The sequence below is a fragment of the Heloderma suspectum genome, chromosome 3, assembly GCF_057233095.1.
Source record: "Heloderma suspectum isolate Gila_16-S chromosome 3, 16-S_ref, whole genome shotgun sequence".
Classification (NCBI taxonomy): Eukaryota; Metazoa; Chordata; class Lepidosauria; order Squamata; family Helodermatidae; genus Heloderma; species Heloderma suspectum.
This window is the reverse complement of record NC_139460.1, coordinates 13627010-13651944: the sequence shown is the minus strand read 5'-3', so window position 1 is coordinate 13651944 and position 24935 is coordinate 13627010. Positions and strand designations below refer to the sequence as shown.

General features: G+C 45.9%; 1 protein-coding gene across 1 annotated transcript in view; it reads left to right on the top strand.

Moving 5' to 3' along the window:
* The window catches only part of DLG2 (discs large MAGUK scaffold protein 2), a 1591953-nt gene that overhangs the window by 1439114 nt on the left and 127904 nt on the right, over positions 1-24935 (top strand). Inside the window, exon 18 of the mRNA XM_084842537.1 lies at positions 3441-3555. Coding sequence (XP_084698663.1) covers positions 3441-3555 — 115 coding nt within the window. The remainder of the gene's footprint in view (positions 1-3440; positions 3556-24935) is intronic.

The following is a 24935-nucleotide window of genomic DNA, read 5'->3' as shown; positions in this document are numbered from 1 at the left end:
AACCACTTACCTAGAGCAGGGGAGTGCAACCTTTTTTGGTCCTGAGGGCCACATCAGGTGTCTGCTGGGATTGGGGGGGGGACACACACAGAGAGAGCCAGTGTGGCATAGTGGCTAGAGTATTTGACCAGGAATTGGGAGATCCGGATTCTGGTCCCCACTCGGCCATGGAAGCTCACTGGGTGACTTTGAGCCAGTCACAGACTCTCAGCCCAACCTACCTCACAGGGTTGTTGTTGTGAGGATAAAATGGAGAGGAGGATGATAATGTAAGCTGCCCTGGGTTCCTTAACGAGGAAAAAAAGCAGGATATAAATGTGATAAATAAATACATAAATGTGTACGCATGCACATGGAGTCACATAGAACACACACACACACATGCCCTTCTCACACTCACCCCAGCAGCAACATATCTTGGTCCTACAGCAGCAGCAAGAACATCAAAGTACTAATGCCCCCTGCTCACCCCAGCCACCACATCACCAAACAAGAAAAGGCTTTATGGTTCATGCCACAAAGCAAGAACCTAATTCCTAGAGCATCCCAGGATGTAGGCAGGAACCTTCTACCATTGCTTCCTTGGATGCACTAGGAATGAGATTCCTGCTCTATGGCAGGAACCATACAGCCTTTGCCTAGTGTGTTACCCAAGTTACATTTACAGTTACTCCACCCACTTGACTTTACCTGCTCTGCCCATCCAAGATTTACCATGGCTTAGAGTGGATAGGGAATAGCAAAGCCTCCTGCCTGACTTAAACCCTAAGATCATCCTCAGCGGTCCTTCTCCATGAGCCCCTGCCAACGGAAGTGAGGTGGGGGGCCACCAGGAGGAGGGCCTTTTCTGCTGTGGCACCCCAGCTATGGAATGAGCTCCTTAGAGAGGTTCGCCTGGAACCTACATTGTACTCCTTCCAGCGCCAGGTGAAGATCTTTTTATTGTCTCAGTATGTCAGCATTTAAGCTTCCCAGTCTTTTAGCTTTGGTGTTTTAAATCTGTATTTTAAATCTCTGCATTGCTGCTAGGTTTTGTTCTGCTTCCACTGTTATATTGTGGTTTTAAGCTTTCATATGTTATATTGTTTTATTCTGCGCTTTTTGGTTTTAATCTTTGTGAACTGCCCAGAGAGCTTCAGTTATTGGGCAGTATAGAAATAGAAAGAAAGAAAGAAAGAAAGAAAGAAAGAAAGAAAGAAAGAAAGAAAGAAAGAAAGAAAAGGGCTGTAGCTGCCCTCCCCAGCTTGATGGGACTGCCCCATTTCTAGGTAGGGCTTCAAAGAAATGAAGGGGAAATTGGTGATGTCTTTATAACCAACAGTAACTTCTCAAGCAACACAATCCTACAGACGTCAACTCAGAAATAAGTCCATTTGAGATCAGTGGGGCTTATTCCCAAGGAAGGGAATGTAGGACTGCAGACTTACCCTCTCACCTAACCTGGGATATTACTCCATCCCTCCTCCCCTCCCAACAGCTGCATTGAATCCTGGGGTCATAGCTTGCTGTCATCTCTGTCTTTGATTGAGGTCAAATCTCCATTTGTGCTGATTGCAGCTTACTATATGATTAGATCTTGATTCATTGCATCACTTAATTGATTAATGAATTAAACTTTGGAGTCCTTTTCATTACACAATTTTATCATGAGCCTAAGGGATTGCAGTATGATATTCCGCTGGAGATTTGTATGGTTATTTCTTTTCATAGAACTTACTCTGTCTGAAAAATACTTCAGCAACTTCCTTGGGGTGTCTGGTTGTTTTGTCCTTGGTTTTTTGTTGTTTTAACAGGCTTGTTCTGTTGGCTACTCAGAGCCTTCAAAGCTGGCCCAAGATATTTTACTGACTGAGATAGAATAGAAAATGGTGCACGCACACACCCTGCCCTCCTTCCAAGTTAAGATGGCTGAGTTTATTTTGGCACCAGAGGCAGAAAGTCCCACAAACACCTCTCCCTGGAAGGACAAACACAAACATTATGAATTAAGGACGCAGCCCTATTGGGATGGCCATAAGCCTCTGAACTCGGAGGCTTACAATCATCCAATGCAGAGTGGGCAGAGCAGCAGAGGTGATCTTCTCCTTGACACTCCTCCCGCTATGCATTTTGGTTAGATAGGCTTTTTTGCCCATCTAGTTGGGGCTCTGCTGAGCGGGAGGGAAGGAGGATGGGGAGGGAAGGAGGATGGGGAGGGCTGGGGATACAGCATAAACCAGCTTCCCCAGTCCCCTCCCCTCCCCTCCCCTCCCCTCCCCTCCCCTCCCACTGGCACACCCCATTTTCCACTTCTCCGGGGTCACCTTTGCGACCTCAGAGAGGTCAGTGCCATGGTTCTCTCCGTGCTGGCTGCAAGGGGGAGGGAGCAGGGAGCTCAGATTCCTGGCTCCAATGTTCTCCGTCCTCAGATCCAGGAATCCAAACTATCCTATGCCCCCCCAACTCTGTATAGGATTGCTCCCTAAATAACTAATTTCTCCCCTTCCATGACATCCAAAATCAGCTGCCTGAGTCAGCTGCCTCACTCTGCCTAATGTTTTTGTGTTTTAATTTTTAGTGTTCACATTTAAATTGAAAGGATATTTTTGATGGGGTGTGGTTTTTTTTTTTTACTTTTAAAATTGTTGCTGTTGTTAGCCATCTTGAACTCCTGGGAGAAAAAGCAGGATAAAAATCTTCTAAAATCAGTAAAGTATATATAAATGGTAGAGCTGGCTCTAATCAACTAATTCTAAATCAACTAATCAACTCTAATCAAAATGGTAGAGCTGGCTCTAATCAACTAATTCTAAATCAACTAATCAACTCTAATCAAAATGGTAGAGCTGGCTCTAATCAACTAATTCTAAATCAACTAATCAACTCTAATCAAAATGGTAGAGCTGGCTCTAATCAACTAATTCTAAATCAACTAATCAACTCTAATCAAAATGGTAGAGCTGGCTCTAATCAACTAATTCTAAATCAACTAATCAACTCTAATCAAAATGGTAGAGCTGGCTCTAATCAACTAATTCTAAATCAACTAATCAACTCTAATCAAAATGGTAGAGCTGGCTCTAATCAACTAATTCTAAATCAACTAATCAACTCTAATCAAAATGGTAGAGCTGGCTCTAATCAACTAATTCTAAATCAACTAATCAACTCTAATCAAAATGGTAGAGCTGGCTCTAATCAACTAATTCTAAATCAACTAATCAACTCTAATCAAAATGGTAGAGCTGGCTCTAATCAACTAATTCTAAATCAACTAATCAACTCTAATCAAAATGGTAGAGCTGGCTCTAACTGGCCTTAATCAACAGACGCCCATATTCTTGGCACATGGCCTCAACTTGTTCTGTTCTGTTCATATTCTTCTATGTTTAATCCATCTATACATAATGATGAGCTGATGACTGAAAACTTTTGAAAAAAGCAATTATTTTCTTTAACAGAGTACGCGCGATTCGAGGCCAAAATCCATGACCTGCGCGAACAGATGATGAATCACAGCATGAGTTCTGGGTCAGGCTCCCTGCGAACCAATCAGAAGCGTTCCCTCTATGTCAGGTAGGCATACAAAATGGTGCCAGTTGCTGATGAGGAAGGGCACTATTTATTTGTTTTTGTTTATTACTAGCATTTATATACTACCCAGAGATGTGTCTTAACACCGTTTCTGAAAGCCAGATTGGGGGCAATCATCATTCTGGAGGTACACACAATCTGGGACACAGGAGAATCTGGGACACATTTACAACTGCAATAGAGCCCTTTCCCGCATGCCGACAAACAGGCCTACTAGGCGACTGAAACAAGGATGGGCGTGCGGTGTTTTTGCACTTCCCTCAGTGTAGGGAAATGGCAATAGAAGAACTGGAAGAGGGAATTTTCTCAGAGAAGGAAATTTCTCAGGGAAAGCAAGAATCAGGTAGCAGTCTAGTTTTGCCAGCATCAAATTAGCTCTACTCACTGTTCCTGTATCTACACTCTGTGATAATCTAATTAACTAAACATATAATTGTACCCTGAATGGGGAGTGGAGTGGAGTGGAGCAGGGGGAGAGAGGATTGAAACTAGACCAGTACTGAACTAAAACAGGCCACAGTTTTTATCACTTTCAGCTTTTAGAAAATGTTGGCTTAGCATGAGTGGGAGCCCTGAATTTTACTGGCATCTCATCTGCTGACAGTGGCACCCCACCCTGACTGCTGGGGAAGATGACAGAGGAAGGCAGTCTTAGGAGAGCCAGTGGTTTGGATTGTTCCTCCTGCATGCCACCACCAACCTGGGAATATGACTGACGTGCCAGCCCCGGAGATGGGCTGGCCCATCAGCCCTTACCCTCGAGGCCCCTTAAGGCTGCCTCCTGTGGGGCTAAGCAGGGAGCTCACCTTCACTCACCCCTTGATTATGGCCCCTGTCCAATGCAACAGCGCCAACACCAGAGCCAGTTATGACATGACGGAGCAAGATGGATGATGTGAGAACAGTTTGCTAGAAAGAGAGCCAAAACCCAGGAACCCGGCTGCCAATCAAGAGCCCCAATAAAATTCTTCCCCAGCCCAGAGCAAAGGAAGCCGCTTTGCAGGAACAAAAACAAGAAAGTGGGATGGTGGGCAGGCAATAAAGCACTGGCTGACATATGGGCTAGACCCCGAATTTATTGCCCAGAGGGAAGCAGTTTTGTCATGGCCCAGGACCAGAGACTGAAGCCTACAGTGACTCTGTAGGTGCCAGAAAGTGCCAGAACCAGTTCCTGGTCCTTCTGCAAACCACTGCTTTGGGTCTCATATCCTATCCATGCAATGCCCAGGAGATGCCACTGCCCCCTGACTTCTTGAGGAGCAGTCCTCAACCAGCCCCTCCAATCTTCACTCCCCAGGAGAAGCCTGTGCCTACAGGAAAAGGCTGATGCCCCTTTATCAGCCAGATACAGCAACTGGTGGTTGAGCTGGGGGAACCTCGAGAAAGATTCTCCTGGCCTGTCTATAAATCCCTGCCAGTTGCTCCCAGCCAGTGCTGGGGTAATTTGTCTGTTCTCTCGGTTCAGCACTGCTCTCCATGGTCCTGAAGCACGTCAAGTCTTCCGATGGTACCTGTGGTGCTAGCCATGGCATGAAAACTGATCCTGTTCCAGTTGCGTGTCCTGTCTTATGCATCCTCACCTGAGCTGTCACCCAGAGCAGATAATCCACCCCCACACTGCATGATCTGGAGCCAGTTTGCCTATACAGGCAAGTCCTTTTCCTTTGGATGCAAGGAAACGCATTTCCTTTTGGATGCAAGAGGGTTTAGAAGAGTACTGAGTCTAGTGCAAACCACCCTTGCATCTGGTGGACTCTAACCCAGACTGAGCATTGTTTTTATCCTCTTCCCTTTGCTGGGTTGGAAAGCTTCCACCCTGGATGTGGAGATGGCCTTCAATCTGGCAAGGGGAAGAGAATAAACACACCCCCTTCACTGCATTGGAGGGGGCAAGGGGGTGCAGTGCGGCCCCTGGGCTTCCCCCTCACATCCCATCCTCACCAAAACTCAGCAGTTCCTTCTGCCCCTAAAAAAGAAGTAGAACTTAATACCCATAATTTTGTGGCTCTGTTGTGTACACTGAGCTTCTGGTGCAGGCAGAGGTTTCCCCATTCTTTCGTGTGAGCGGGTGAGAATAAATGCAATTGGAGGAAAAATGCCCATGGATATATCTCCCATAAAATCCCCAGACCCATGTAAAGAGCTTTCCTAAACAGAGAAGTAGTATCTTCAATGTGCTTTATGCATCATGCTCAGGGCATATGCAAGCTCCTGGCCATGGAAACTTCTTTCGAAATTCTGAATTATGAGCAGAAGGAGAGCCATCCCTGGTCGTTCGTAACAGCACTCCCTCCTCGATAAGTGCTTTCAATTTCCAATCCGCGTCACTCGTGCTGCATCTCCAGTTCAAACATCTTGATGATGGCGAATTGGAGGAAGGCAATTTGTCAGCCCCCTAGCAGGGATGATTGCTCCTGGTGGAACTAATTCAGATGATGACCTTACATGTATCCAATTAAGTCAGGGCTCTTAAGACTATGTCAGCGTGACAAGGAGAGCGAAAATGAGGGTGCCCCATCGGGAGGAAAAACTGCACCTGGGTGTGCAGCTTAATGATGTCATTTCATTTTCTGGCAGATCAGAAGGGTCAGAAAAACTAATTGGCCACCATTCTTGAAAACATCAGTGGAGCTGTGCATGGATAACTGAGTGGTACCTTTTGAGGGCTGTGACAAAAGATGTTGGTGGATGGGCAATTGTGAGGGAGTAGTGTTGCATCTAGGTATGGATCAGCTGTATGCTCTCTGGGAGTGGATCCCTCAGATGCCAGTTGTGACCAGTTTCTGTCACTGGTTTCTTGAGAACAATGGCTCTGGCCCCTGAACCTATGTGCCACATGTTTTATTTTGTTACGCATCTGCTTTATTCCCTGCTTTTCAGCCAAGATTGGCTTCCCAAAGTTGGGAATTCAAATCCATTGCAAGGCTACAGCATCTGGGAATGTTTAGCTTAGAAAAAAGGATGAGTATGCAGAGACCTGCTAGAGCTGTAGCAAGTTATGCATGGTGTGGAGAAAGTGGACAGGGAGACCTTTTCCTCCCTCTCTCATAATACTAGAACCCAAGGTCACCCCATGAAGCTGATTGGTGGGAGATTCAGGAAGGACTTCTTCACACAGCACATAGTAAATTCCATAGTTTAACTATCACAAGATGTAGAGATGGGCACCAACCTGGATGGCTTTAAAAGGGGATTAGACAAATTCATGGAGGATATGGCTATCAATGGCCACTAGTCATGATGTTTATCTGTCACCTCCAATATGGAGGCATTATGCCTCTCTGTACCAGTTGGTGGGGAGCATGAGTGAGAGAGGGCTATTGCGCTCACATCCTGCTTGTGGGCTTCCCAGACATGTCTGGTTGGCCACAGTGGGGAACAGGATGCTGCACTAGATAGGCCTTTGGTCTGATTCAGCATGGCCTTTCTTAGGGTCTTATGATACAATATAAACAAGGGACATGCTTTTATTAACTTCCCCTTACTGGATTATTGGAGCGGGGGGTTCGGCATGGGGTACAGAGGGTGATCCAAGCTCATCAGAGAACTTCAGATGCAAGGGGTGGTATCTTGTTCCAGGTTGGAACCCCACAGGGTTGCTGGTAAGACTTAGCAAGAGGGCAGGACAGTTGCAGATGATCGAGACCCTGGTCAGCTCCCTGAGAAGCAAGTATCACAGGCCGAATGCAAGGCAGATGAGAGCAGCACATGAGGGGATGTTGCTCCTTGTCTAGAGCAAACTGTGAGCTTCCCTTGTGTCATGAAGCCAAGGGGTTATCTGTAGCTCCAACACTCTTGTGGGAAGGTGAGTAACTGGGGAGCCTTCTGCTGCCCCCTGGCTGTAGGGTGGTAGTGGCAAGATAGCCTGGCACTCCACGGGAGATCCTGAGGTGTTATCCTCAGAGGAGTGGGATAGGACCACCTCCTCAGGCCAACCATATGCCAGTTGTGCTGGTTCCTAGCCCCCACCAGAGCCTCTGGCAAGTGGATATGTCTGGGGCTCCCTCCAGATGTGGTTCCTGCCACCAGTCTTCCCATTCTTCTTTGTCGTCAGGGTCCAAGAGAAGGGCTCCTTTGCGTACAAAGGTCTCAAACCCCGTGGGTTTACTTTCCCCCTGACTGAATTGGAGGACTTCCAGCCTGTGCTGTGGAGATGCCCTCCAACCCAGCCAGCTCAAGGTCATAAAAGTACACCCCACACTAGATTATACACTGGGGGGAGCACATTTTTTAAATGTTCTCTTGTGCTAGCTTTTCTTTTCTTTTTTACACAGTGAGGACTGGGTTTGCATAGGACCTTTCATCCTGATGTGCTAGGTTTCTTGTTAAAGGATCCCACATCCACCCTTGCTGGGATCTCACTGTCAGGACAGAAAGACCAGAATATAGATATATTAATTAAATGAGTGCATGTGGGCCTATATATGCATGGGAGGGAGGGGCAGGTGTGGGATGTTTGCAGCTCACCGTTCGAGCGCCTTCTCTTATTGTTCATTATATTTTGACTTGACTTGCCATAGCCTGCTTGGATAGTTCTTTCTTTCCTCTTCCTTGTGCATTTTAAAATTAGAACCAATTGCTGAACTTTAAAGCACCGATACAGGCATAATATCAGTATTACAATGATTGCCAAGAGAAGTACAACTCTGTCTCTTCAACACAATGAAAGACATTTCATGAAATGGTCTGGCATCCATGAGGTCCTGGAACAGCAGTGACAAGCTGTGGCTGAACATGATGGGAGGGGTGGGGGATGTAGATATTAGTCCACCACTTTCCCTTTCTTCTTCCAGTTACTAGGACATACAATGTCTCCTCCAGATGTTAAGGGATTCCCTCTTGGAACTGGGAAGCCCACCTGATGCTCCTCAGGATCAATCAATAGCTCTTGGGCCTGGTGGAACAAACTCAATACCTATTCTCCTTTCTTTTCAGTCGAGGATTAGAAACCATTACTGGGTGCTGAGTGTGGAAATTTGAGAACTCTGCCTTTCAACTGAATCACAGAACAGGTGACTAGCCCCCACAGATAATAAGAGGAAAAAGCTTGGAAGGTTATTTAGCATTTATATAGCATTCTTAATGTGCTTTGCAATCTGGTCTTGATTATTGTTACGGCAGGCTCCTGATTTCATCTGTGATACCCAATTTTCATAGGCGGCATTACAAGGAACTTCCCCTGGAGTGGTAGCATAGCCAAAAACAGTGCAAAAAATGTTCCCAGAGTTTGGGAGAAAGCCCACAGCTTGGCTCGCAAATGCGAATCGAGTGGTACCTGCTGCGGAACTCTGCTAACTTTAAAAAAAGAACTGGATTTCCCATTGACGGACATCCGTAGCTTAGAACTGAAGGCTTTTAAGCCTGAGCCTTCAGATCCCCAACCAGAGCACAATTGCAGGCAATCTGGAGGAACGGTCTAGTCATAAGTAGAGCCTTACTCATGAGGTGTCTGTAATCATCAGGTGGGCACTTCTGCATCTGGTAGCCTGCACTTTTAGGCGCCTGTGTTCCCTGGGGCTAGGTGACATGCAGTGTTTGCCTCTGAGTCTGAGAGGGGACTGGGTGTGTCTCATGGGGAACATACATTGCCCATCTCCACCAAGGACCCAGGATCCCCCTGAACTGCCTCACGGTCCCTCAGCACAGGCACCTTCTCTGTGATGTTTGGCTCAGGAGACTCATCCTCCAAAGAGGAGCCCTCCAGAGGGCGCATGACAATCTGGTGGAGGGAGGAAAGGGGGATCATTTCTTGCTGTGCTTTTTTTAATGTCCTTTCAGAAATACGATCCCCTGCCTGTACTCTAAATTGGTGCAGCCAGTCCTACCACCACATTCTGTCATATGTGTAAACTGGGCCAAGTAATGTAGTCGGAGATTAGCAAAGCCATGCAGTGAATCCATGAGGACACACAGCTTGAAACGTATGTCTATGATGAGGAGGACATGCAGGCTGCCCCAGCAGAACAAGGTAACTACAGCTCTTCCCAAGTCCTCGTCCTCTTACCATACTAGCTCTCTAATATTTGTATCCCCAGAAATACACTGCTTGCCTCATACTTCGAATACGGTAATGTTAACTTTGCCATACACAACAGAATTTCCACCTTAATGCTAGATGCCTGATTTCTAGATGAAAGAAGTTGATATAAATACGACTTTGTGGGGAAATGTAGTGCTAGGAGCTTTCAACTTGACTCCTTTTCCAGAACAATGTATACTCTACATGGTGCTGTCGGCATTATGTGCACTTAGTGAACTTCTTAAAATAGACTTTCTGCCACAGCTTGTACTAACAGCTGGTGGAAACTTCAGTCAGAAAGTATTCCTATGAATTCTGTCTCGGGAAATGTGTTAAATTACACCAGACAAGCTCAACATTCTTGGAGATTGCAGCAAACTGCTGTAAATTAGATTGAAGCACAGCATTGACACAGCATCCTATTACCCAACATCTTTTCCCGAGGCAAAACTAGAACAGCCGATTTTGCAGAACACCCACAGCTGCAATCCAGGGTTGTTGTAGGCCTCTTAGGACATAACCTGCTTGGCTGTATGCATGTTCTCTGCTACGAAATCTTTAGCTTGTGTGCACAGGATGGGTAAAGCCTGGAGTGCTTACATTTTGCAAAGAGTTTTCATTGTCATGTGGGTGGAAAAAGACAAAATAGATATAGTAATGGGTGAGATTTCCCCCTGCCCCGTCAAAGAATCACCCTCCTTCATTGGTCCTTTCTGGCTGGATGGCCACCTATCAGGGATGCTGTAACAGTGGATTTCCTACATTTGTCAGGGGGTTGTGCTAGATGACCTCTGAAGACTCTTCCAACTCTATGATCCTCCTGTGCCATCCCTTTCTATCCATGCAACTAGTGGATTATTCTGCCACCTTATCTAAGGCATTTTGCCAGCCTATCTGCCATAGCAACAGCCTATTGTGCATTCCACCAGCATAGCAAGGCTTCCTCCAGGGTTGATAACTAGTGGCCCTCCAGATGCTTTGGCCTACAACTCCTATAATCCCTAGCCAGCATGGCCAATGGTGAGAGATCATGGGAGTTGTAGGCCAAAACATCTGGAAGGCCACAAATTGCCCACTATAGCCCTTCAGCTGGTGTAACTTGAGTACAGGATTGTTCAGTAAGGGCACAATCCTATGGGGACAGTTGACCACCTCTGAACTTGGAGGTGGCTGATAATCCAGTGCAGGGGGGTGGAGCACAGAGTGAATCCTCTTCTCTTTGCACTGGCCACCCTGCATTTGTGGATGGCCAATTTTGGCTGCCTGGGGGGGGAGGCTGGACAGTATTTGGGGTGGGTTAGGGTATTTTAAAGACCCTGATGCTGGGAAAGACTGAAGGCCAAAGGAGAAGGGGACAGCAGAGGATGAGATGGCTAGATAGCATCACCGATGCAATGGATATGAACTTGAGCACGCTCCGGGAGAGAGCGCAGGACAGGAAGGCCTGGCGTGCTATGGTCCATGGGGTCACGAAGAGCCAGACATGACTGAACGACTGAACAACAAAGAAGGGAAAACAGGATGGGCTTTGAAGTTGGTCATCAACAGCTGGCACACCCATCACCTGGTCAGTCCTCCCTACTAGGGTTAGATGTACTATAAGCTATGCCATGCAGGGCCACCCAAGACGGACAGATCATGGCGGAGAGTTCTGACAAAATGTGGTCCACTGGAGAAGGAAATGGCAACCCACTCCAGTATTCCTGCCAAGAAAACCCCATGGAACGTATCACAAGGCTAAAAGATATGACGCCGGAAGATGAGCCCCTCAGGTCGGAAGGTGTCCAATATACTACTGGGGATGAATATGAACTTGAGCACACTCAGGGAGAGAGCGCAGGACAGGAAGGCCTGGCGTGCTCTGGTCCATGGGGTCACGAAGAGTCGGACACGACTGAACGACTGAACAACAACAACAACAAAGGGTATTTTAGAAAATGTTTTTATTGTAGAATTTTATTGTTTTAACCTGCTTTGTTATATGTTGTGCATCACCCAGAGTGGCTGGATGACCAGCCAGATGGGCGATTAATAAATTTAATAAATAAAATAAATAAATAAGAAGTGTTGTAATGGGGCTTCCATGTCCCCTCCCTGCCTCACCCCCAGGAACACCCCCTTTTCACCCGCTCCATGCTGCTGTTATGAGCGCGGAGCCAGGGACAAAATGTGCCGCCTACAAGGGGGTGGGGAGCACAGTTTCTGGGAACTGAGCTCAAAGCACTGTCTAGCGGACATAGGATTGCACCCGAAGTCCCTGTTTCAGTAGCAGTGGTTAGCATGTTATGTGAAAGATGTCTGCCTGAGTCTCTGGAGGGCCGTATCTGGTCAGCATAGATGATTTGCAGTTAGATGGACCAATGGTCTGACAAGGTATAAGGCAGCTTTCTTTGTAGTCTTAATTGTGTAATTGCTAGGGACTTTTAATTCTTTTATTGTTTGGTTTTTAGACGTGTTCGTTTATTTATTTATTTTAGAAATTATAAACCACCTGAAAAGTTTATTTTATACCTGCCCAGCAGTTTATTTTTAAAAGTTTCATTTTGATTTTTCAAATAATTAAAATTAATTATTGTGTTTATTCATCAAATAAATTACATTAATAAGATTGTCATTTTAAACTATTTCACACCCCATTATTTTACCAGTAGAGCTATTGTGACAGCATGTTTTAACACTCCGTGGGTATATTATTTCTTTTGCTTTGTTGTTGCTACATTGGTAAAAGAAATACCACACAGACACATGCCCCGTGCAGGTATTCGCCTGCAACATGACTACGCTAAACTGACGATGGCCCCACCTCCACACCTGATATTTTCCTATCCCTGCAGTGTGCCCCCAGTTGTAACAATGATCTTCATGCATTGATCAGGAAGAGCTGAACAGAGGCTTCTAAGCACATTCAGCTGAATGTGCTAGGGATGTCCGTCACTGGAAAATCCAATTCTTTTTTGGCTTGACGGAGTTCCACGGTGTGTAAGACTCTCTTTGCATCTGCGCATCTTTGAGCTGACCTTCGGGGTGGGGGAGGTGTCTGCAATTTGTGCAGATTTCTGAGCAACTTGTGCAAACTATGGCCAAATCTGCACACGCTGCAGAACCTTGTGTCTCTCCACCCCCACCCCCTCATGCGCAAAATTCATGGAAAATCCACAAACTGGCCCGACTTGCTCCAGACCGAGTTGGGTGCTGCAGCAGGAACTGAAATGAAGTCCAGGGGGTGGGAGGAGCCTAAGAAAACCAGTTGAACTCCACCCCCACCCCCAAACAGATTTCTCCAACACCACTAGAATGCACTGCCTTATCAGGGCTCACAATTGCAAGGGCTTTGTAAGTGTAGTCAGCCCATAAGTCCCTCTTCAGATCTTTGCACTCAATGCATGAAGATCTGTAGTGCAACTGGAGACACAAGGACATTTGGGGGTGAGGTTTCCATGTTTGTCCATGGCCCTTTCCCCCTTAGGTGTAATCATGTTGCAGGCGAATGTCTGCTGCACAGGGCTATAATCACACACCCAAATCAGACTTACCTTTAAAAAAAAAAAAAAGGGGGGGGGAAGGTTAAAAGATCTGAGGCCCTTGACTTAATATTGGTCCCTAACAGACATTTTCCTATCCCTGTGCTGGACTGGCATCTTGCAGAGCAATCCTGTGCATGTGTACTCAGAAGACACACTGTGCTCAGTGAAACTTATGCCCATGTCAGCGTGCACATGATTGCAACCCGGAGCACTTGATCTGGCTTCTGTGTCTGAACTCTAACAAAAAGGCTGGAGTCCTTTACACACTACCCTGGGAAAAATCTTCCCTCCTCATTTAACTGGAGCAGACACGACAGGATTGCGCTGTTATGAGTTTTCATAAAAGTTAGCCCTGCTTTCCTTGAAAAGCCTTGACTAATTTTAACAGGCACTGTCTCTCTTCTTCTTCTTCTTTATAATATACATAAACAATGTTGGGCGCGGGCAGGGATATGTAACACACTTGATAAGTGCCTTGCATTCCAGGCTACCAAGTGTCCCTTTTATTTTCTTTGGAGGAGTTTTCCATTAGTAGCCTTTTAGTGGATATGCTCTCTACTTCCTGGTACCCTGGTGAGATTACTTTCTCCAGTAAGTCCTTTGGTTCCTGCAGATGGGAAGTGTCAATGAGGATAAAGTAATCAAACAAAAGGAGGAAAATGTGAAAAGACAGTGGCTGCTGTTGCAAAGCACCTTAAAAGACTTAAAAAGCCTAATGCACAGCTGTAGTTTCAGATGGCCTGATGTGTGCTTAGGAAGCACCCAGCTCCAGCAAGACAGAACAAAGGGCCTAACTTGTCAGCAGCTTGAAAGGGCTGGAAGTGTCTCAGCAAAACAGCACATCTCACTCTTTCATGTCTCCTTTGTTAATGAAGTGTCGCTTCCAAGTAGCTTTTCTGATGCTTCTGTCGGTATCAACGGGGTGTTGGAAGGCTTAAAACTCAGCAAGGTGCTACACATTCCAAGCGGATCTGCAGCGACGATCACAGTTGAAGGATGAGCAGCAATCCAGCCAGCTACTTTGGACACTCCTTGGGGGTTGTGTTGTCCTGCCTTGGCTATACTTAAGGCTGCTGGTGTGTAGGGATGGGTGAGAATTCCATGTCAGTTTGGTTTTGATAAGAATCTACCAAGCTTCATGAAGTCCTCCATATTCAGGAAAAAAAGAACCTGAGATTCAGAAAGGAATGTGGGAGAAACCAAAACTGACAGATTTGTCCATCCAGGCCCAGGGCCTTGAGTGCTACCTCTTAAAAGTCTGGGTTTGAATCCCTGTGTGTTCAGCCATGTTAGTGGTACTGAGTGAGGGCTGCCACCTGTTTTTTTCAGACAGGCTCCTCATCTTTAACAGCTACATAGCAGGCAGGTAGAACATGGTCCTTTCCACACTGCAAATAGCTAAACCTATTGAATTTGGCTGGTGCAGATGGGTGATAACTGTGTATCTGGAATTGCTCTTGGGTATGGTTAATGTGGTGGTCAACAGCTGGATGACCACTGTGTGAACAGAATGCTGGACTAGATGGACCCTTGGTCTGATCCTGCAGAGCTCTTCTTACGTTCTTATGGGCTGAGCTTACCTGCTCAACTTGCAGTCTACCCCTAGGCGTTGCTCTCCAAGTAATACACTTCCGACTCCAAAGCTTCTTTGTTGCTATATACAGGAGAGGAGACTAACTCCTGAGGAACCGCACACCAGACTGCCTGACTCCAAAGCCTACCCAAAGATGATAGAGAAGGGCCCCCACCCAGGCCTCCAGAAAGGAAAGAGAAACTAACAGCTGCCGGCTCCTTAAAAGATATACGCACATAGGCATATCACAGTTTCAGTTCATTTTTTTAATAAGAATTTACTCTATTTCACAATGTTCCTTGTATGCAGGAGAGCAAAATCTTGAGGTTTTAAAGCAATCAAATGCAAGGGAAAGCAAAACTGACAGGCTCGCCCATCATTTTCATGAACAGCTCGCATTTTTCCAACACTGCCCATTAACAAGTAGAAAATGTATCTCGAGCCCATCCTAGTCTGCAACAAATGTGGTTTGCCCATTGTAGCAAACCACTGGAGAATTGAAGCATGATGTCTGAATTGGGCCATAAGAAAAGCGTACAGGGGGACAAAAAGGATTTTGTTCATTCTGCTCTTCCATTTGGTTATGTTAAAAATAATGAAATAAAGGGCTTTATTTGAACAAATTGCATTCATTTCTACAAATTGCGCTCTTCATTCTTTGTTCAATGTAAGTCATTTGATTCATTATACACATTGGTGTTCATTTCCTTCTGTTTTTAATTTTTGTTTGCTGCCACCTGATTTGTTTGTTCAGCAGAGGGGAGGGAATTGTGGGTGGGTGCCATTATTTTTTGTGGTGACAACCATTTCCCCACCCCCAAATGTCCTGAAATGGCATGATATCTGAGATACATTGTGGGAGGGGGGGAATGGTGACCACCAGGGATAGCCGCAGAATTTAGATCCATAGCCATCATTGGAGAATGGTAATCTCCCAGACAGTATGAATGGACTTCCATTCATTTTGGTCTATTGTTGTTGTTGTTGTTCAGTCGTTCAGTCGTGTCCGACTCTTCATGACCCCATGGACCATAGCACGCCAGGCCTTCCTGTCCTGCGCTCTCTCCCGGAGCGTGCTCAAGTCCATATTCATTGCATCCGTGATGCTATCTAGCCATCTCATCCTCTGCCATCCCCTTCTCCTTTTGCCCTCAGTCTTTCCCAGCATCAGGGTCTTTTCCAGGGAGTTTTCTCTTCGCATTAGGTGGCCAAAATATTGGAGCTTCAGCTTCATTATCTGTCCTTCCAATGAGCACTCAGGGTTGATTTCCTTTAGGATGAACTGATTTGACCTCCTTGCAGTCCAGGGGACTCGTAAGAGTCTTCTCCAGCACCACAGTTCGAAAACATCAATTCTTCGGCGCTCAGCCTTCCTTATAGTCCAGCTCTCACAGCCATACATTACTACTGGGAAAACCATAGCTTTGATTAGACGGACCTTTGTTGGCAAGGTGATGTCTCTGCTTCTTACTATGCTGTCTAGGTTGGCCATAGCTTTCCTCCCAAGGAGCAAGCGTCTTTTAATTTCATGGCTACAGTCACCGTCTGCGATGATCTTGGAGCCCAAGAAAGTAAAATCTCTCACTGCTTCCATTTCTTCCCCTTCTATATGCCAGGAAGTGATAGGGCCAGATGACATGATCTTAGTTTTTTTAATGTTGAGTTTCAAACCAGCTTTTGCACTCTCCTCTTTCACCCTCAACAAGAGGCTCTTGAGATCCTCTTCGCTTTCTGCCATTAGGGTGGTATCGTCTGCATATCGGAGGTTGTTGATAATTCTCCCGGCAATCTTAATTCCGACCTGTGATTCATCCAACCCGGCATTTCTCATGATGTACTCTGCATATAAGTTAAATAAGCAGGGTGACAATATGCAGCCTTGTCGTACTCCTTTCCCAATTTTGAACCAATCGGTTGTTCCATCTCTGGTTCTTACTGTTGCTTCTTGACCCTCGTACAGGTTTCTCAGGAGACAGGTAAGGTGGTCTGGTACTCCCATCACTTTAAGAATTTGCCACAGTTTGTTGTGATCCACACAATCAAAGGCTTTAGCGTAGTCAATGAAGCAGAAATAGACGTTTTTCTGGAATTCTCTTGCTTTCTCCATGATGCAGCGAATGTTGGCGATTTGATCTCTAGTTCCTCTGCCTCTTCGAAACCCAGCTTGTACTTCCGGTAGTTCTCGGTTCGCATACTGCTGAAGCCTAGCTTGTAGGATTTGGAGCATCACCTTGCTGGCATGTGAAATGAGCGCAATTGTGCGGTAGTTTGAACACTCTTTGGTGTTGCCCTTCTTTGGAATTGGAATGTAAACTGACCTTTTCCAGTCTTGTGGCCACTGTTGAGTGTTCCAGATTTGTTGGCATATTGAATGCAGCACTTTAACAGCATCATCTTTTAGGATTTTAAATAGCTCAGCTGGAATACTGTCATCTCCGCTAGCTTTGTTGTTACTAATGCTTCCTAAGGCCCACTTGACTTCACTCTTGAGGATGTCCGGCTCAAGTTCAGTGACCGCACTATCATGGCTATCAGGGACATTCAGATCTTTCCTGTATAGTTCTTCTGTGTATTCTTGCCACCTCTTCTTAATCTCATCGGCTTCTGTTAGGTCCCTGCCTTCTTTGTCCTTTATCATGCCCGTCTTTGCACAAAACGTTCCCTTGAGATCTCCAATTTTCTTGAAGAGATCTCTAGTCTTTCCCATTCTGTTGTTTTCCTCGATTTCCTTGCATTGTTCATTTAAGAAGGCCTTCTTGTCTCTCCTTGCTATTCTCTGGAACTCTGCATTCAGTTGGGTATATCTTCCCCTTTCTCCCTTGCTTTTCGCTTCCCTTCTTTCCTCAGCTACTCGTAAAGCCTCATCAGACAGCCACTTGGCTTTCTTGCATTTCTTTTTCTTTGGGACGGATTTCGTTGCTGCCTCCTGAACAATGTTACGGACCTCCGTCCATAGTTCCTCAGGCACTCTGTCTATCAGGTCTAATCCCTGAAATCTATTCCTCACCTCCACTGTATATTCATCAGGGATATGATTTAGGTCATACCTGAATGGTTTAGTGGTTTTCCCGACGTTCTTCAATTTAAGCCGAAATTTTGCAAGAAGCAGCTCATGATCTGAGCCACAGTCAGCTCCAGGTCTTGTTTTTACTGACTGTATGGAGCTTCTCCATCTTTGGCTGCAAAGGACATAATCAATCTGATTTCGATATTGACCATCTGGTGACGTCCATGTATAGAGTCGCCTCTTGTGCTGTTGGAAAAGAGTGTTTGCTATGATCAGCATGTTCTCTTGGCAAAACTCTATTAGCTTTTGTCCTGCTTCATTTTGTACACCAAGGCCGTGCCTGCCTGTTATCCCGGTGATTTCTTGACTTCCTACTTTAGCATTCCAATCCCCTATGATGAAGAGGACATCTTTTTTTGGTGTTAGTTCAAGAAGGTGTTGTAGGTCTTCATAGAACCGATCAACCTCAGCTTCTTCGGCCTCAGTGGTTGGCGCATAGACTTGAATTACTGTGATGTTGAATGGTTTGCCTTGGATTCGTACTGAGATCATTCTATCATTTTTAAGATTGTACCCCAGTACTGCTTTTCCCACCCTTTTGTTGACTATGAGTGCTACTCCATTTCTTCTAAGGGATTCTTGCCCACAATAGTAGATATGATGGTCACCTGAATTAAATTTGCCCATGCCTGTCCATTTTAGTTCGCTGATTCCCAAGATGTCGATGTTCAATCTTGCCATCTCATGTTTGACCACCTCCAGCTTACCTTGATTCATTGATCTGACATTCCAGGTTCCTAAACAATATTGTTCTTTACAGCATCGGATTTTCTTTTCACCGCCAGACACATCCACAGCTGAGTGTCCTTTCGGGTTTGGCCCAGCCGCTTCACTCTTTCTGGCGCTACTTGGAAATACCCTCTGCTCTTCCCCAGTAGCATATTGGACACCTTCCGACCTGAGGGGCTCATCTTCCGGCGTCATCTCTTTTAGCCTTGTGATACGTTCCATGGGGTTTTCTTGGCAAGAATACTGGAGTGGGTTGCCATTTCCTTCTCCAGTGGACCACATTTTGTCAGAACTCTGCGCCATGACCTGTCCGTCTTGGGTGGCCCTGCACGGCATAGCTTATGGCTTCACTGAGTTACGCAAGCCCCTTCGCCACAACAAGGCAGTGATCCATGAAGGGGTTTGATCTATTACTCTATGCATTTGTTTTGGGATGAATGGAGATTGGACTGGATGGGCCTGATTTGGCCCATTTTTTCATTCATTCTGAATGATCCTGTTGCTCAGTGATAGTAAGTAAGCCAGCTCTCACCTTCTAGTATTTGAGTCAATGAGCACAAAGCATCTGCTCTGGCAAGCATTTGGACTCTTGGCACACTGAGCATTATTAAAATGTAATTCTATTTTATTAAAATTAGACAATGAGTTAAATGTAAGCACTGGGCGCTATCCACCGGTGTCATTCTGCAAACTCAAATAGCACTACTAGAGTTCCACCAAAACTTTCCATTGCAGAAGCACTTGTGCATTACACTTGCAAAACTGGCTGCACAACCAGTTGCATGAGCAGTTGTGCAACCACACTTGTGCAAATGTAACTTTTCTGGATTCTCCTCTTGGACATAGTTCAGAACCTTGTTTCCACTTGTGCAACATCTTTTGTGCTAGCAGAATGATACAGTTGGATACTGCCCATTGTAAGCCATTTGAATTTAAATTTTAAGTCTTGCTATGTTGCACTGATTTATGGTGGGCCCCTACCCCATATACCCTAATTTATTCCCTATCCCTACTGTGAAGAAAGTTCCACTGGCAGGCCTGTATCCATCTCTCCTATTTGACGCTAAAGCCTGTGGTGGAGGCTCTGGCCAGTGGTGGTGGCTGGGCAGTAGAGAGGACCATAAACATCCTGCAGCAGGTGGGTTTCAGGATCTGCAGGCTGCCAGGTAGTTCAGAATGAAAGGTGAGGGATCAGGACCCTGGACAGAAACCAGTACAGAATGCAGTCTTGCAGATAAACCTCCAAAGAGTATTACTACAGCACTTTTCAAAAGCAGGCTGAAATACTGCTGTAGAGAAGGGTGCTTTCTTGCCCCCACCTCCTAGGAAAAGATTTGTTGTTGTTGTTCAGTCGTTCAGTCGTGTCCGACTCTTCGTGACCCCATGGACCATAGCACGCCAGGCCTTCCTGTCCTGCGCTGTCTCCCGGAGCATGCTCAAGTTCATATTCATTGCATCCGTGATGCTATCTAGCCATCTCATCCTCTGCCGTCCCCTTCTCCTTTTGCCTTCAGTCTTTCCCAGCATCAGGGTCTTTTCCAGGGAGTTTTCTCTTCGCATTAGGTGGCCAAAATATTGGAGCTTCAGCTTCATTATCTGTCCTTCCAATGAGCACTCAGGGTTGATTTCCTTTAGGATGGACTGATTTGACCTCCTTGCAGTCCAGGGCACTCGTAAGAGTCTTCTCCAGCACCACAGTTCGAAAGCATCAATTCTTCGGCGCTCAGCCTTCCTTATAGTCCAGCTCTCACAGCCATACATTACTACTGGGAAAACCATAGCTTTGATTAGACGGACCTTTGTCGGCAAGGTGATGTCTCTGCTTCTTACTATGCCGTCTAGGTTTGCCATAGCTTTCCTCCCAAGGAGCAAGCGTCTTTTAATTTCATGGCTACAGTCACCGTCTGCGGTGATCTTGGAGCCCAAGAAAGTAAAATCTGTCACTGCTTCCATTTCTTCCCCTTCTATATGCCAGGAAGTGATAGGGCCAGATGACATGATCTTAGTTTTTTTAATGTTGAGTTTCAAACCAGCTTTTGCACTCTCCTCTTTCACCCTCAACAAGAGGCTCTTGAGATCCTCTTCGCTTTCTGCCATTAGGGTGGTATCGTCTGCATATCGGAGGTTGTTGATAATTCTCCCGGCAATCTTAATTCCGACCTGTGATTCATCCAACCCGGCATTTCTCATGATGTACTCTGCATATAAGTTAAATAAGCAGGGTGACAATATGCAGCCTTGTCATACTCCTTTCCCAATTTTGAACCAATCGGTTGTTCCATGTCTGGTTCTTACTGTTGCTTCTTGACCCTCGTACAGGTTTCTCAGGAGACGGGTAAGGTGGTCTGGTATTCCCATCACTTTCAGAATTTGCCACAGTTTGTTGTGATCCACACAATCAAAGGCTTTAGCGTAGTCAATGAAGCAGAAATAGACATTTTTCTGGAATTCTCTTGCTTTCTCCATGATGCAGCGAATGTTGGCGATTTGATCTCTAGTTCCTCTGCCTCTTCTAAACCCAGCTTGTACTTCCGGTAGTTCTCGGTTCGCATACTGCTGAAGCCTAGCTTGTAGGATTTTGAGCATCACCTTGCTGGCATGTGAAATGAGCGCAATTGTGCGGTAGTTTGAACACTCTTTGGCGTTGCCCTTCTTTGGAATTGGAATGTAAACTGACCTTTTCCAGTCTTGTGGCCACTGTTGAGTGTTCCAGATTTGTTGGCATATTGAATGCAGCACTTTAACAGCATCATCTTTTAGGATTTTAAATAGCTCGGCTGGAATACTGTCATCTCCGCTAGCTTTGTTGTTACTAATGCTTCCTAAGGCCCACTTGACTTCACTCTCGAGGATGTCCGGCTCAAGTTCAGTGACCGCACTATCATGGCTATCAGGGACATTCAGATCTTTCCTGTATAGTTCTTCTGTGTATTCTTGCCACCTCTTCTTAATCTCATCTGCTTCTGTTAGGTCCCTGCCTTCTTTGTCCTTTATCATGCCCGTCTTTGCACAAAACGTTCCCTTGAGATCTCCAATTTTCTTGAAGAGATCTCTAGTCTTTCCCATTCTGTTGTTTTCCTCGATTTCTTTGCATTGTTCATTTAAGAAGGCCTTCTTGTCTCTCCTTGCTATTCTCTGGAACTCTGCATTCAGTTGGGTATATCTTCCCCTTTCTCCCTTGCTTTTCGCTTCCCTTCTTTTGTGAGCTACTTGTAAAGCCTCATCAGACAGCCACTTGGCTTTCTTGCATTTCTTTTTCTTTGGGACGGATTTCGTTGCTGCCTCCTGAACAATGTTACGGACCTCCGTCCATAGTTCCTCAGGCACTCTGTCTATCAGGTCTAATCCCTGAAATCTATTCCTCACCTCCACTGTATATTCAGAAGGGATATGACTGAGGTCATACCTGAACGGTTTAGTGGTTTTCCCGACGTTCTTCAATTTAAGCCGAAATTTTGCAAGAAGCAGCTCATGATCTGAGCCACAGTCAGCTCCAGGTCTTGTTTTTACTGACTGTATGGAGCTTCTCCATCTTTGGCTGCAAAGGACATAATCAATCTGATTTCGATATTGACCATCTGGTGACGTCCATGTGTAGAGTCGCCTCTTGTGCTGTTGGAAAAGAGTGTTTGCTATGATCAGCGTGTTCTCTTGGCAAAACTCTATTAGCTTTTGTCCTGCTTCATTTTGTACACCAAGGCCATGCCTGCCTGTTATCCCGGTGATTTCTTGACTTCCTACTTTAGCATTCCAATCCCCTATGATGAAGAGGACATCTTTTTTTGGTGTTAGTTCGAGAAGGTGTTGTAGGTCTTCATAGAACCAATCAACCTCAGCTTCTTCGGCCTCAGTGGTTGGGGCATAAACTTGAATTACTGTGATGTTGAATGGTTTGCCTTGGATTCGTACTGAGATCATTCTATCATTTTTCAGATTGTACCCCAGTACTGCTTTTCCCACCCTTTTGTTGACTATGAGTGCTACTCCATTTCTTCTAAGGGATTCTTGCCCACAATAGTAGATATGATGGTCACCTGAATTAAATTTGCCCATGCCTGTCCATTTTAGTTCGCTGATTCCCAAGATGTCGATGTTCAATCTTGCCATCTCATGTTTGACCACCTCCAGCTTACCTTGATTCATTGATCTGACATTCCAGGTTCCTAAACAATATTGTTCTTTACAGCATTGGATTTTCTTTTCACCGCCAGACACATCCACAGCTGAGTGTCCTTTCGGGTTTGGCCCAGCCGCTTCACTCTTTCTGGCGCTACTTGGAAATACCCTCTGCTCTTCCCCAGTAGCATATTGGACACCTTCCGACCTGAGGGGCTCATCTTCCGGCGTCATCTCTTTTAGCCTTGTGATACGTTCCATGGGGTTTTCTTGGCAAGAATACTGGAGTGGGTTGCCATTTCCTTCTCCAGTGGACCACATTTTGTCAGAACCCTCTGCCATGACCTGTCCGTCTTGGGTGGCCCTGCACGGCATAGCTTATGGCTTCACTGAGTTACGCAAGCCCCTTTGCCACAACAAGGCAGTGATCCATGAAGGGGAGGAAAAGATTAGCTTGCAGTAAAGGGGTAACACCGTGGTTCAGAGATGTGTGCTCCACTGATGCTGGTAAGTCTTCTGGCCAACACACTACTTCCTCTGAGATGGCTCGGATGGTAAAGGTGCAGGATGCTAGAAATGGTGGAAGCATCTGAGAAAGGGTCACTGGTATCTGAAAATATCAGCAGGGAGACATTCCTGGGTGCAAGTGTTGGAAGACGCATGGGCTTCTCCCTCAACCTGCCAAGAGAATGAACCATAGAGGTATCTGTCAGTGCGGAGCCATAGGCGGCAGTCTGGTTGAGCCAGGAGCAGCCAGGATTTATTGTGGACCAGCCAGTATTTATTGATTGATCTATCCATCTAATTTATATCCTGCTTTCCCGGCAAAAGCAAAAGTAGACAGAAGCAAAGGACAAACCAGGAGGCAGGGTTGAGGAGCAAGCCAGAATTCAGGACTGAAGAATAGTCAAGAATGCAGGAACACACCAGAGCTCGGAAAATCCTTGTTGCCCAAACAAGGCTTAACTAGAAGCCCTCAACTAGAACCCCAAGGGGATCCAATGGTCAGGGCCTGAAGGTACTTCACTGAGAAGGTAACATACAAAGCTGCATTATATTGTCAAACCAATAGGGATGGTGTGGGCACTTGTTTCAGTCTGGGAGTGCAGCAGCCCCGAACCCGAACCATACCCACCAAGTCCTTCCCTGCCCCCAATACCCCCCTCCCATGCTTACCAAGTTGCCGGCCCTCACCAGAGACCCATCAAGTGCCATTCCCTCCCCCCCAAAAAATGGCAATCATGATATGAGCACATCTAGATGTACATAGCATGCCCCTATGCTGCTGCAAATCAAAGATTTATTTATTTATTCCATTTCTATACCACCCATCAGCCAAATTACTTGTGCTAAGAGAGGGGAAAGGGCATATCTCTGATCTGGTGCAAGTCGGAGATAAGCCCTTTTCCCTCCCCACCACTGGGGAAGGGAGCCTGTCACCAAGCTGGGCAGGGAAAATCCTCCCTCTCTCAGCTGATCAGCATGGATCAGCTGAGGAGGAGTCTGGGAAAGGTGTGTGTGTGAGAGAGAACGAGAGAGAGAGAGGGGGGGAGAATGAATGGGGGGTCTATGTGAGTGAGTGTGTGCATGCATGTATGAACATGTTGGGCATCAGTAGCTCCACCAACATTGGGCAGTAGCCCTGCCCACTCCTGACATGTGGCCCTGGCATCCCAACCCAAGGCAAATTCAGGACAAAGGTTCCCCATCCCTGATTTGGGGAGAAGTTCATCACCTTGAGTCTCTGGGTCCTTGATACCCCAGGACTCGTCTTCTGACATAGAGGTTTCTGAACCGGAGTCCTGGATTTTGAAACCATCAAGTGGATACAACTATCTGTAAAATGTTTATTGTGTTGAAAAGAAAAGATGGTACACATGCAATGACTGTTTTTCTGATCTGCCCAATAAAGACCAGTATGACTCACTTTCTATGTTTTCTTTATTAAACATGCAGTGTTTAAATCAAAAACATATTACTGTCAATATAGGAGTTTGCTTCAAGTAGCAAAGCAAATTCTGGGTGGCTACGGGATGTAAAATCTTCAGACTTTGTGCAGCCATTTCCCTCATAAAAGCCAGTTGAGTACATATCTGAGATGGCCCAGTTGTCTGAAACTGTAGCAATGGGGTTCATGTAAGTCCACAGCAAGATAATTAGATAGGAGCTGATGTTGAATTGCGGGCTGATGAGCTGTTTGTTTACTGTCGGACTCCTGCTTCCAGCTACTGGGAGACATAATCAGTTTTGAATAACATGGTCTGAGAGGCTGTAGCATTTTCAATCCCTGAACCCCCCAAAGTCATGATGTGACAGAAGATTTCTCAGAAGTAG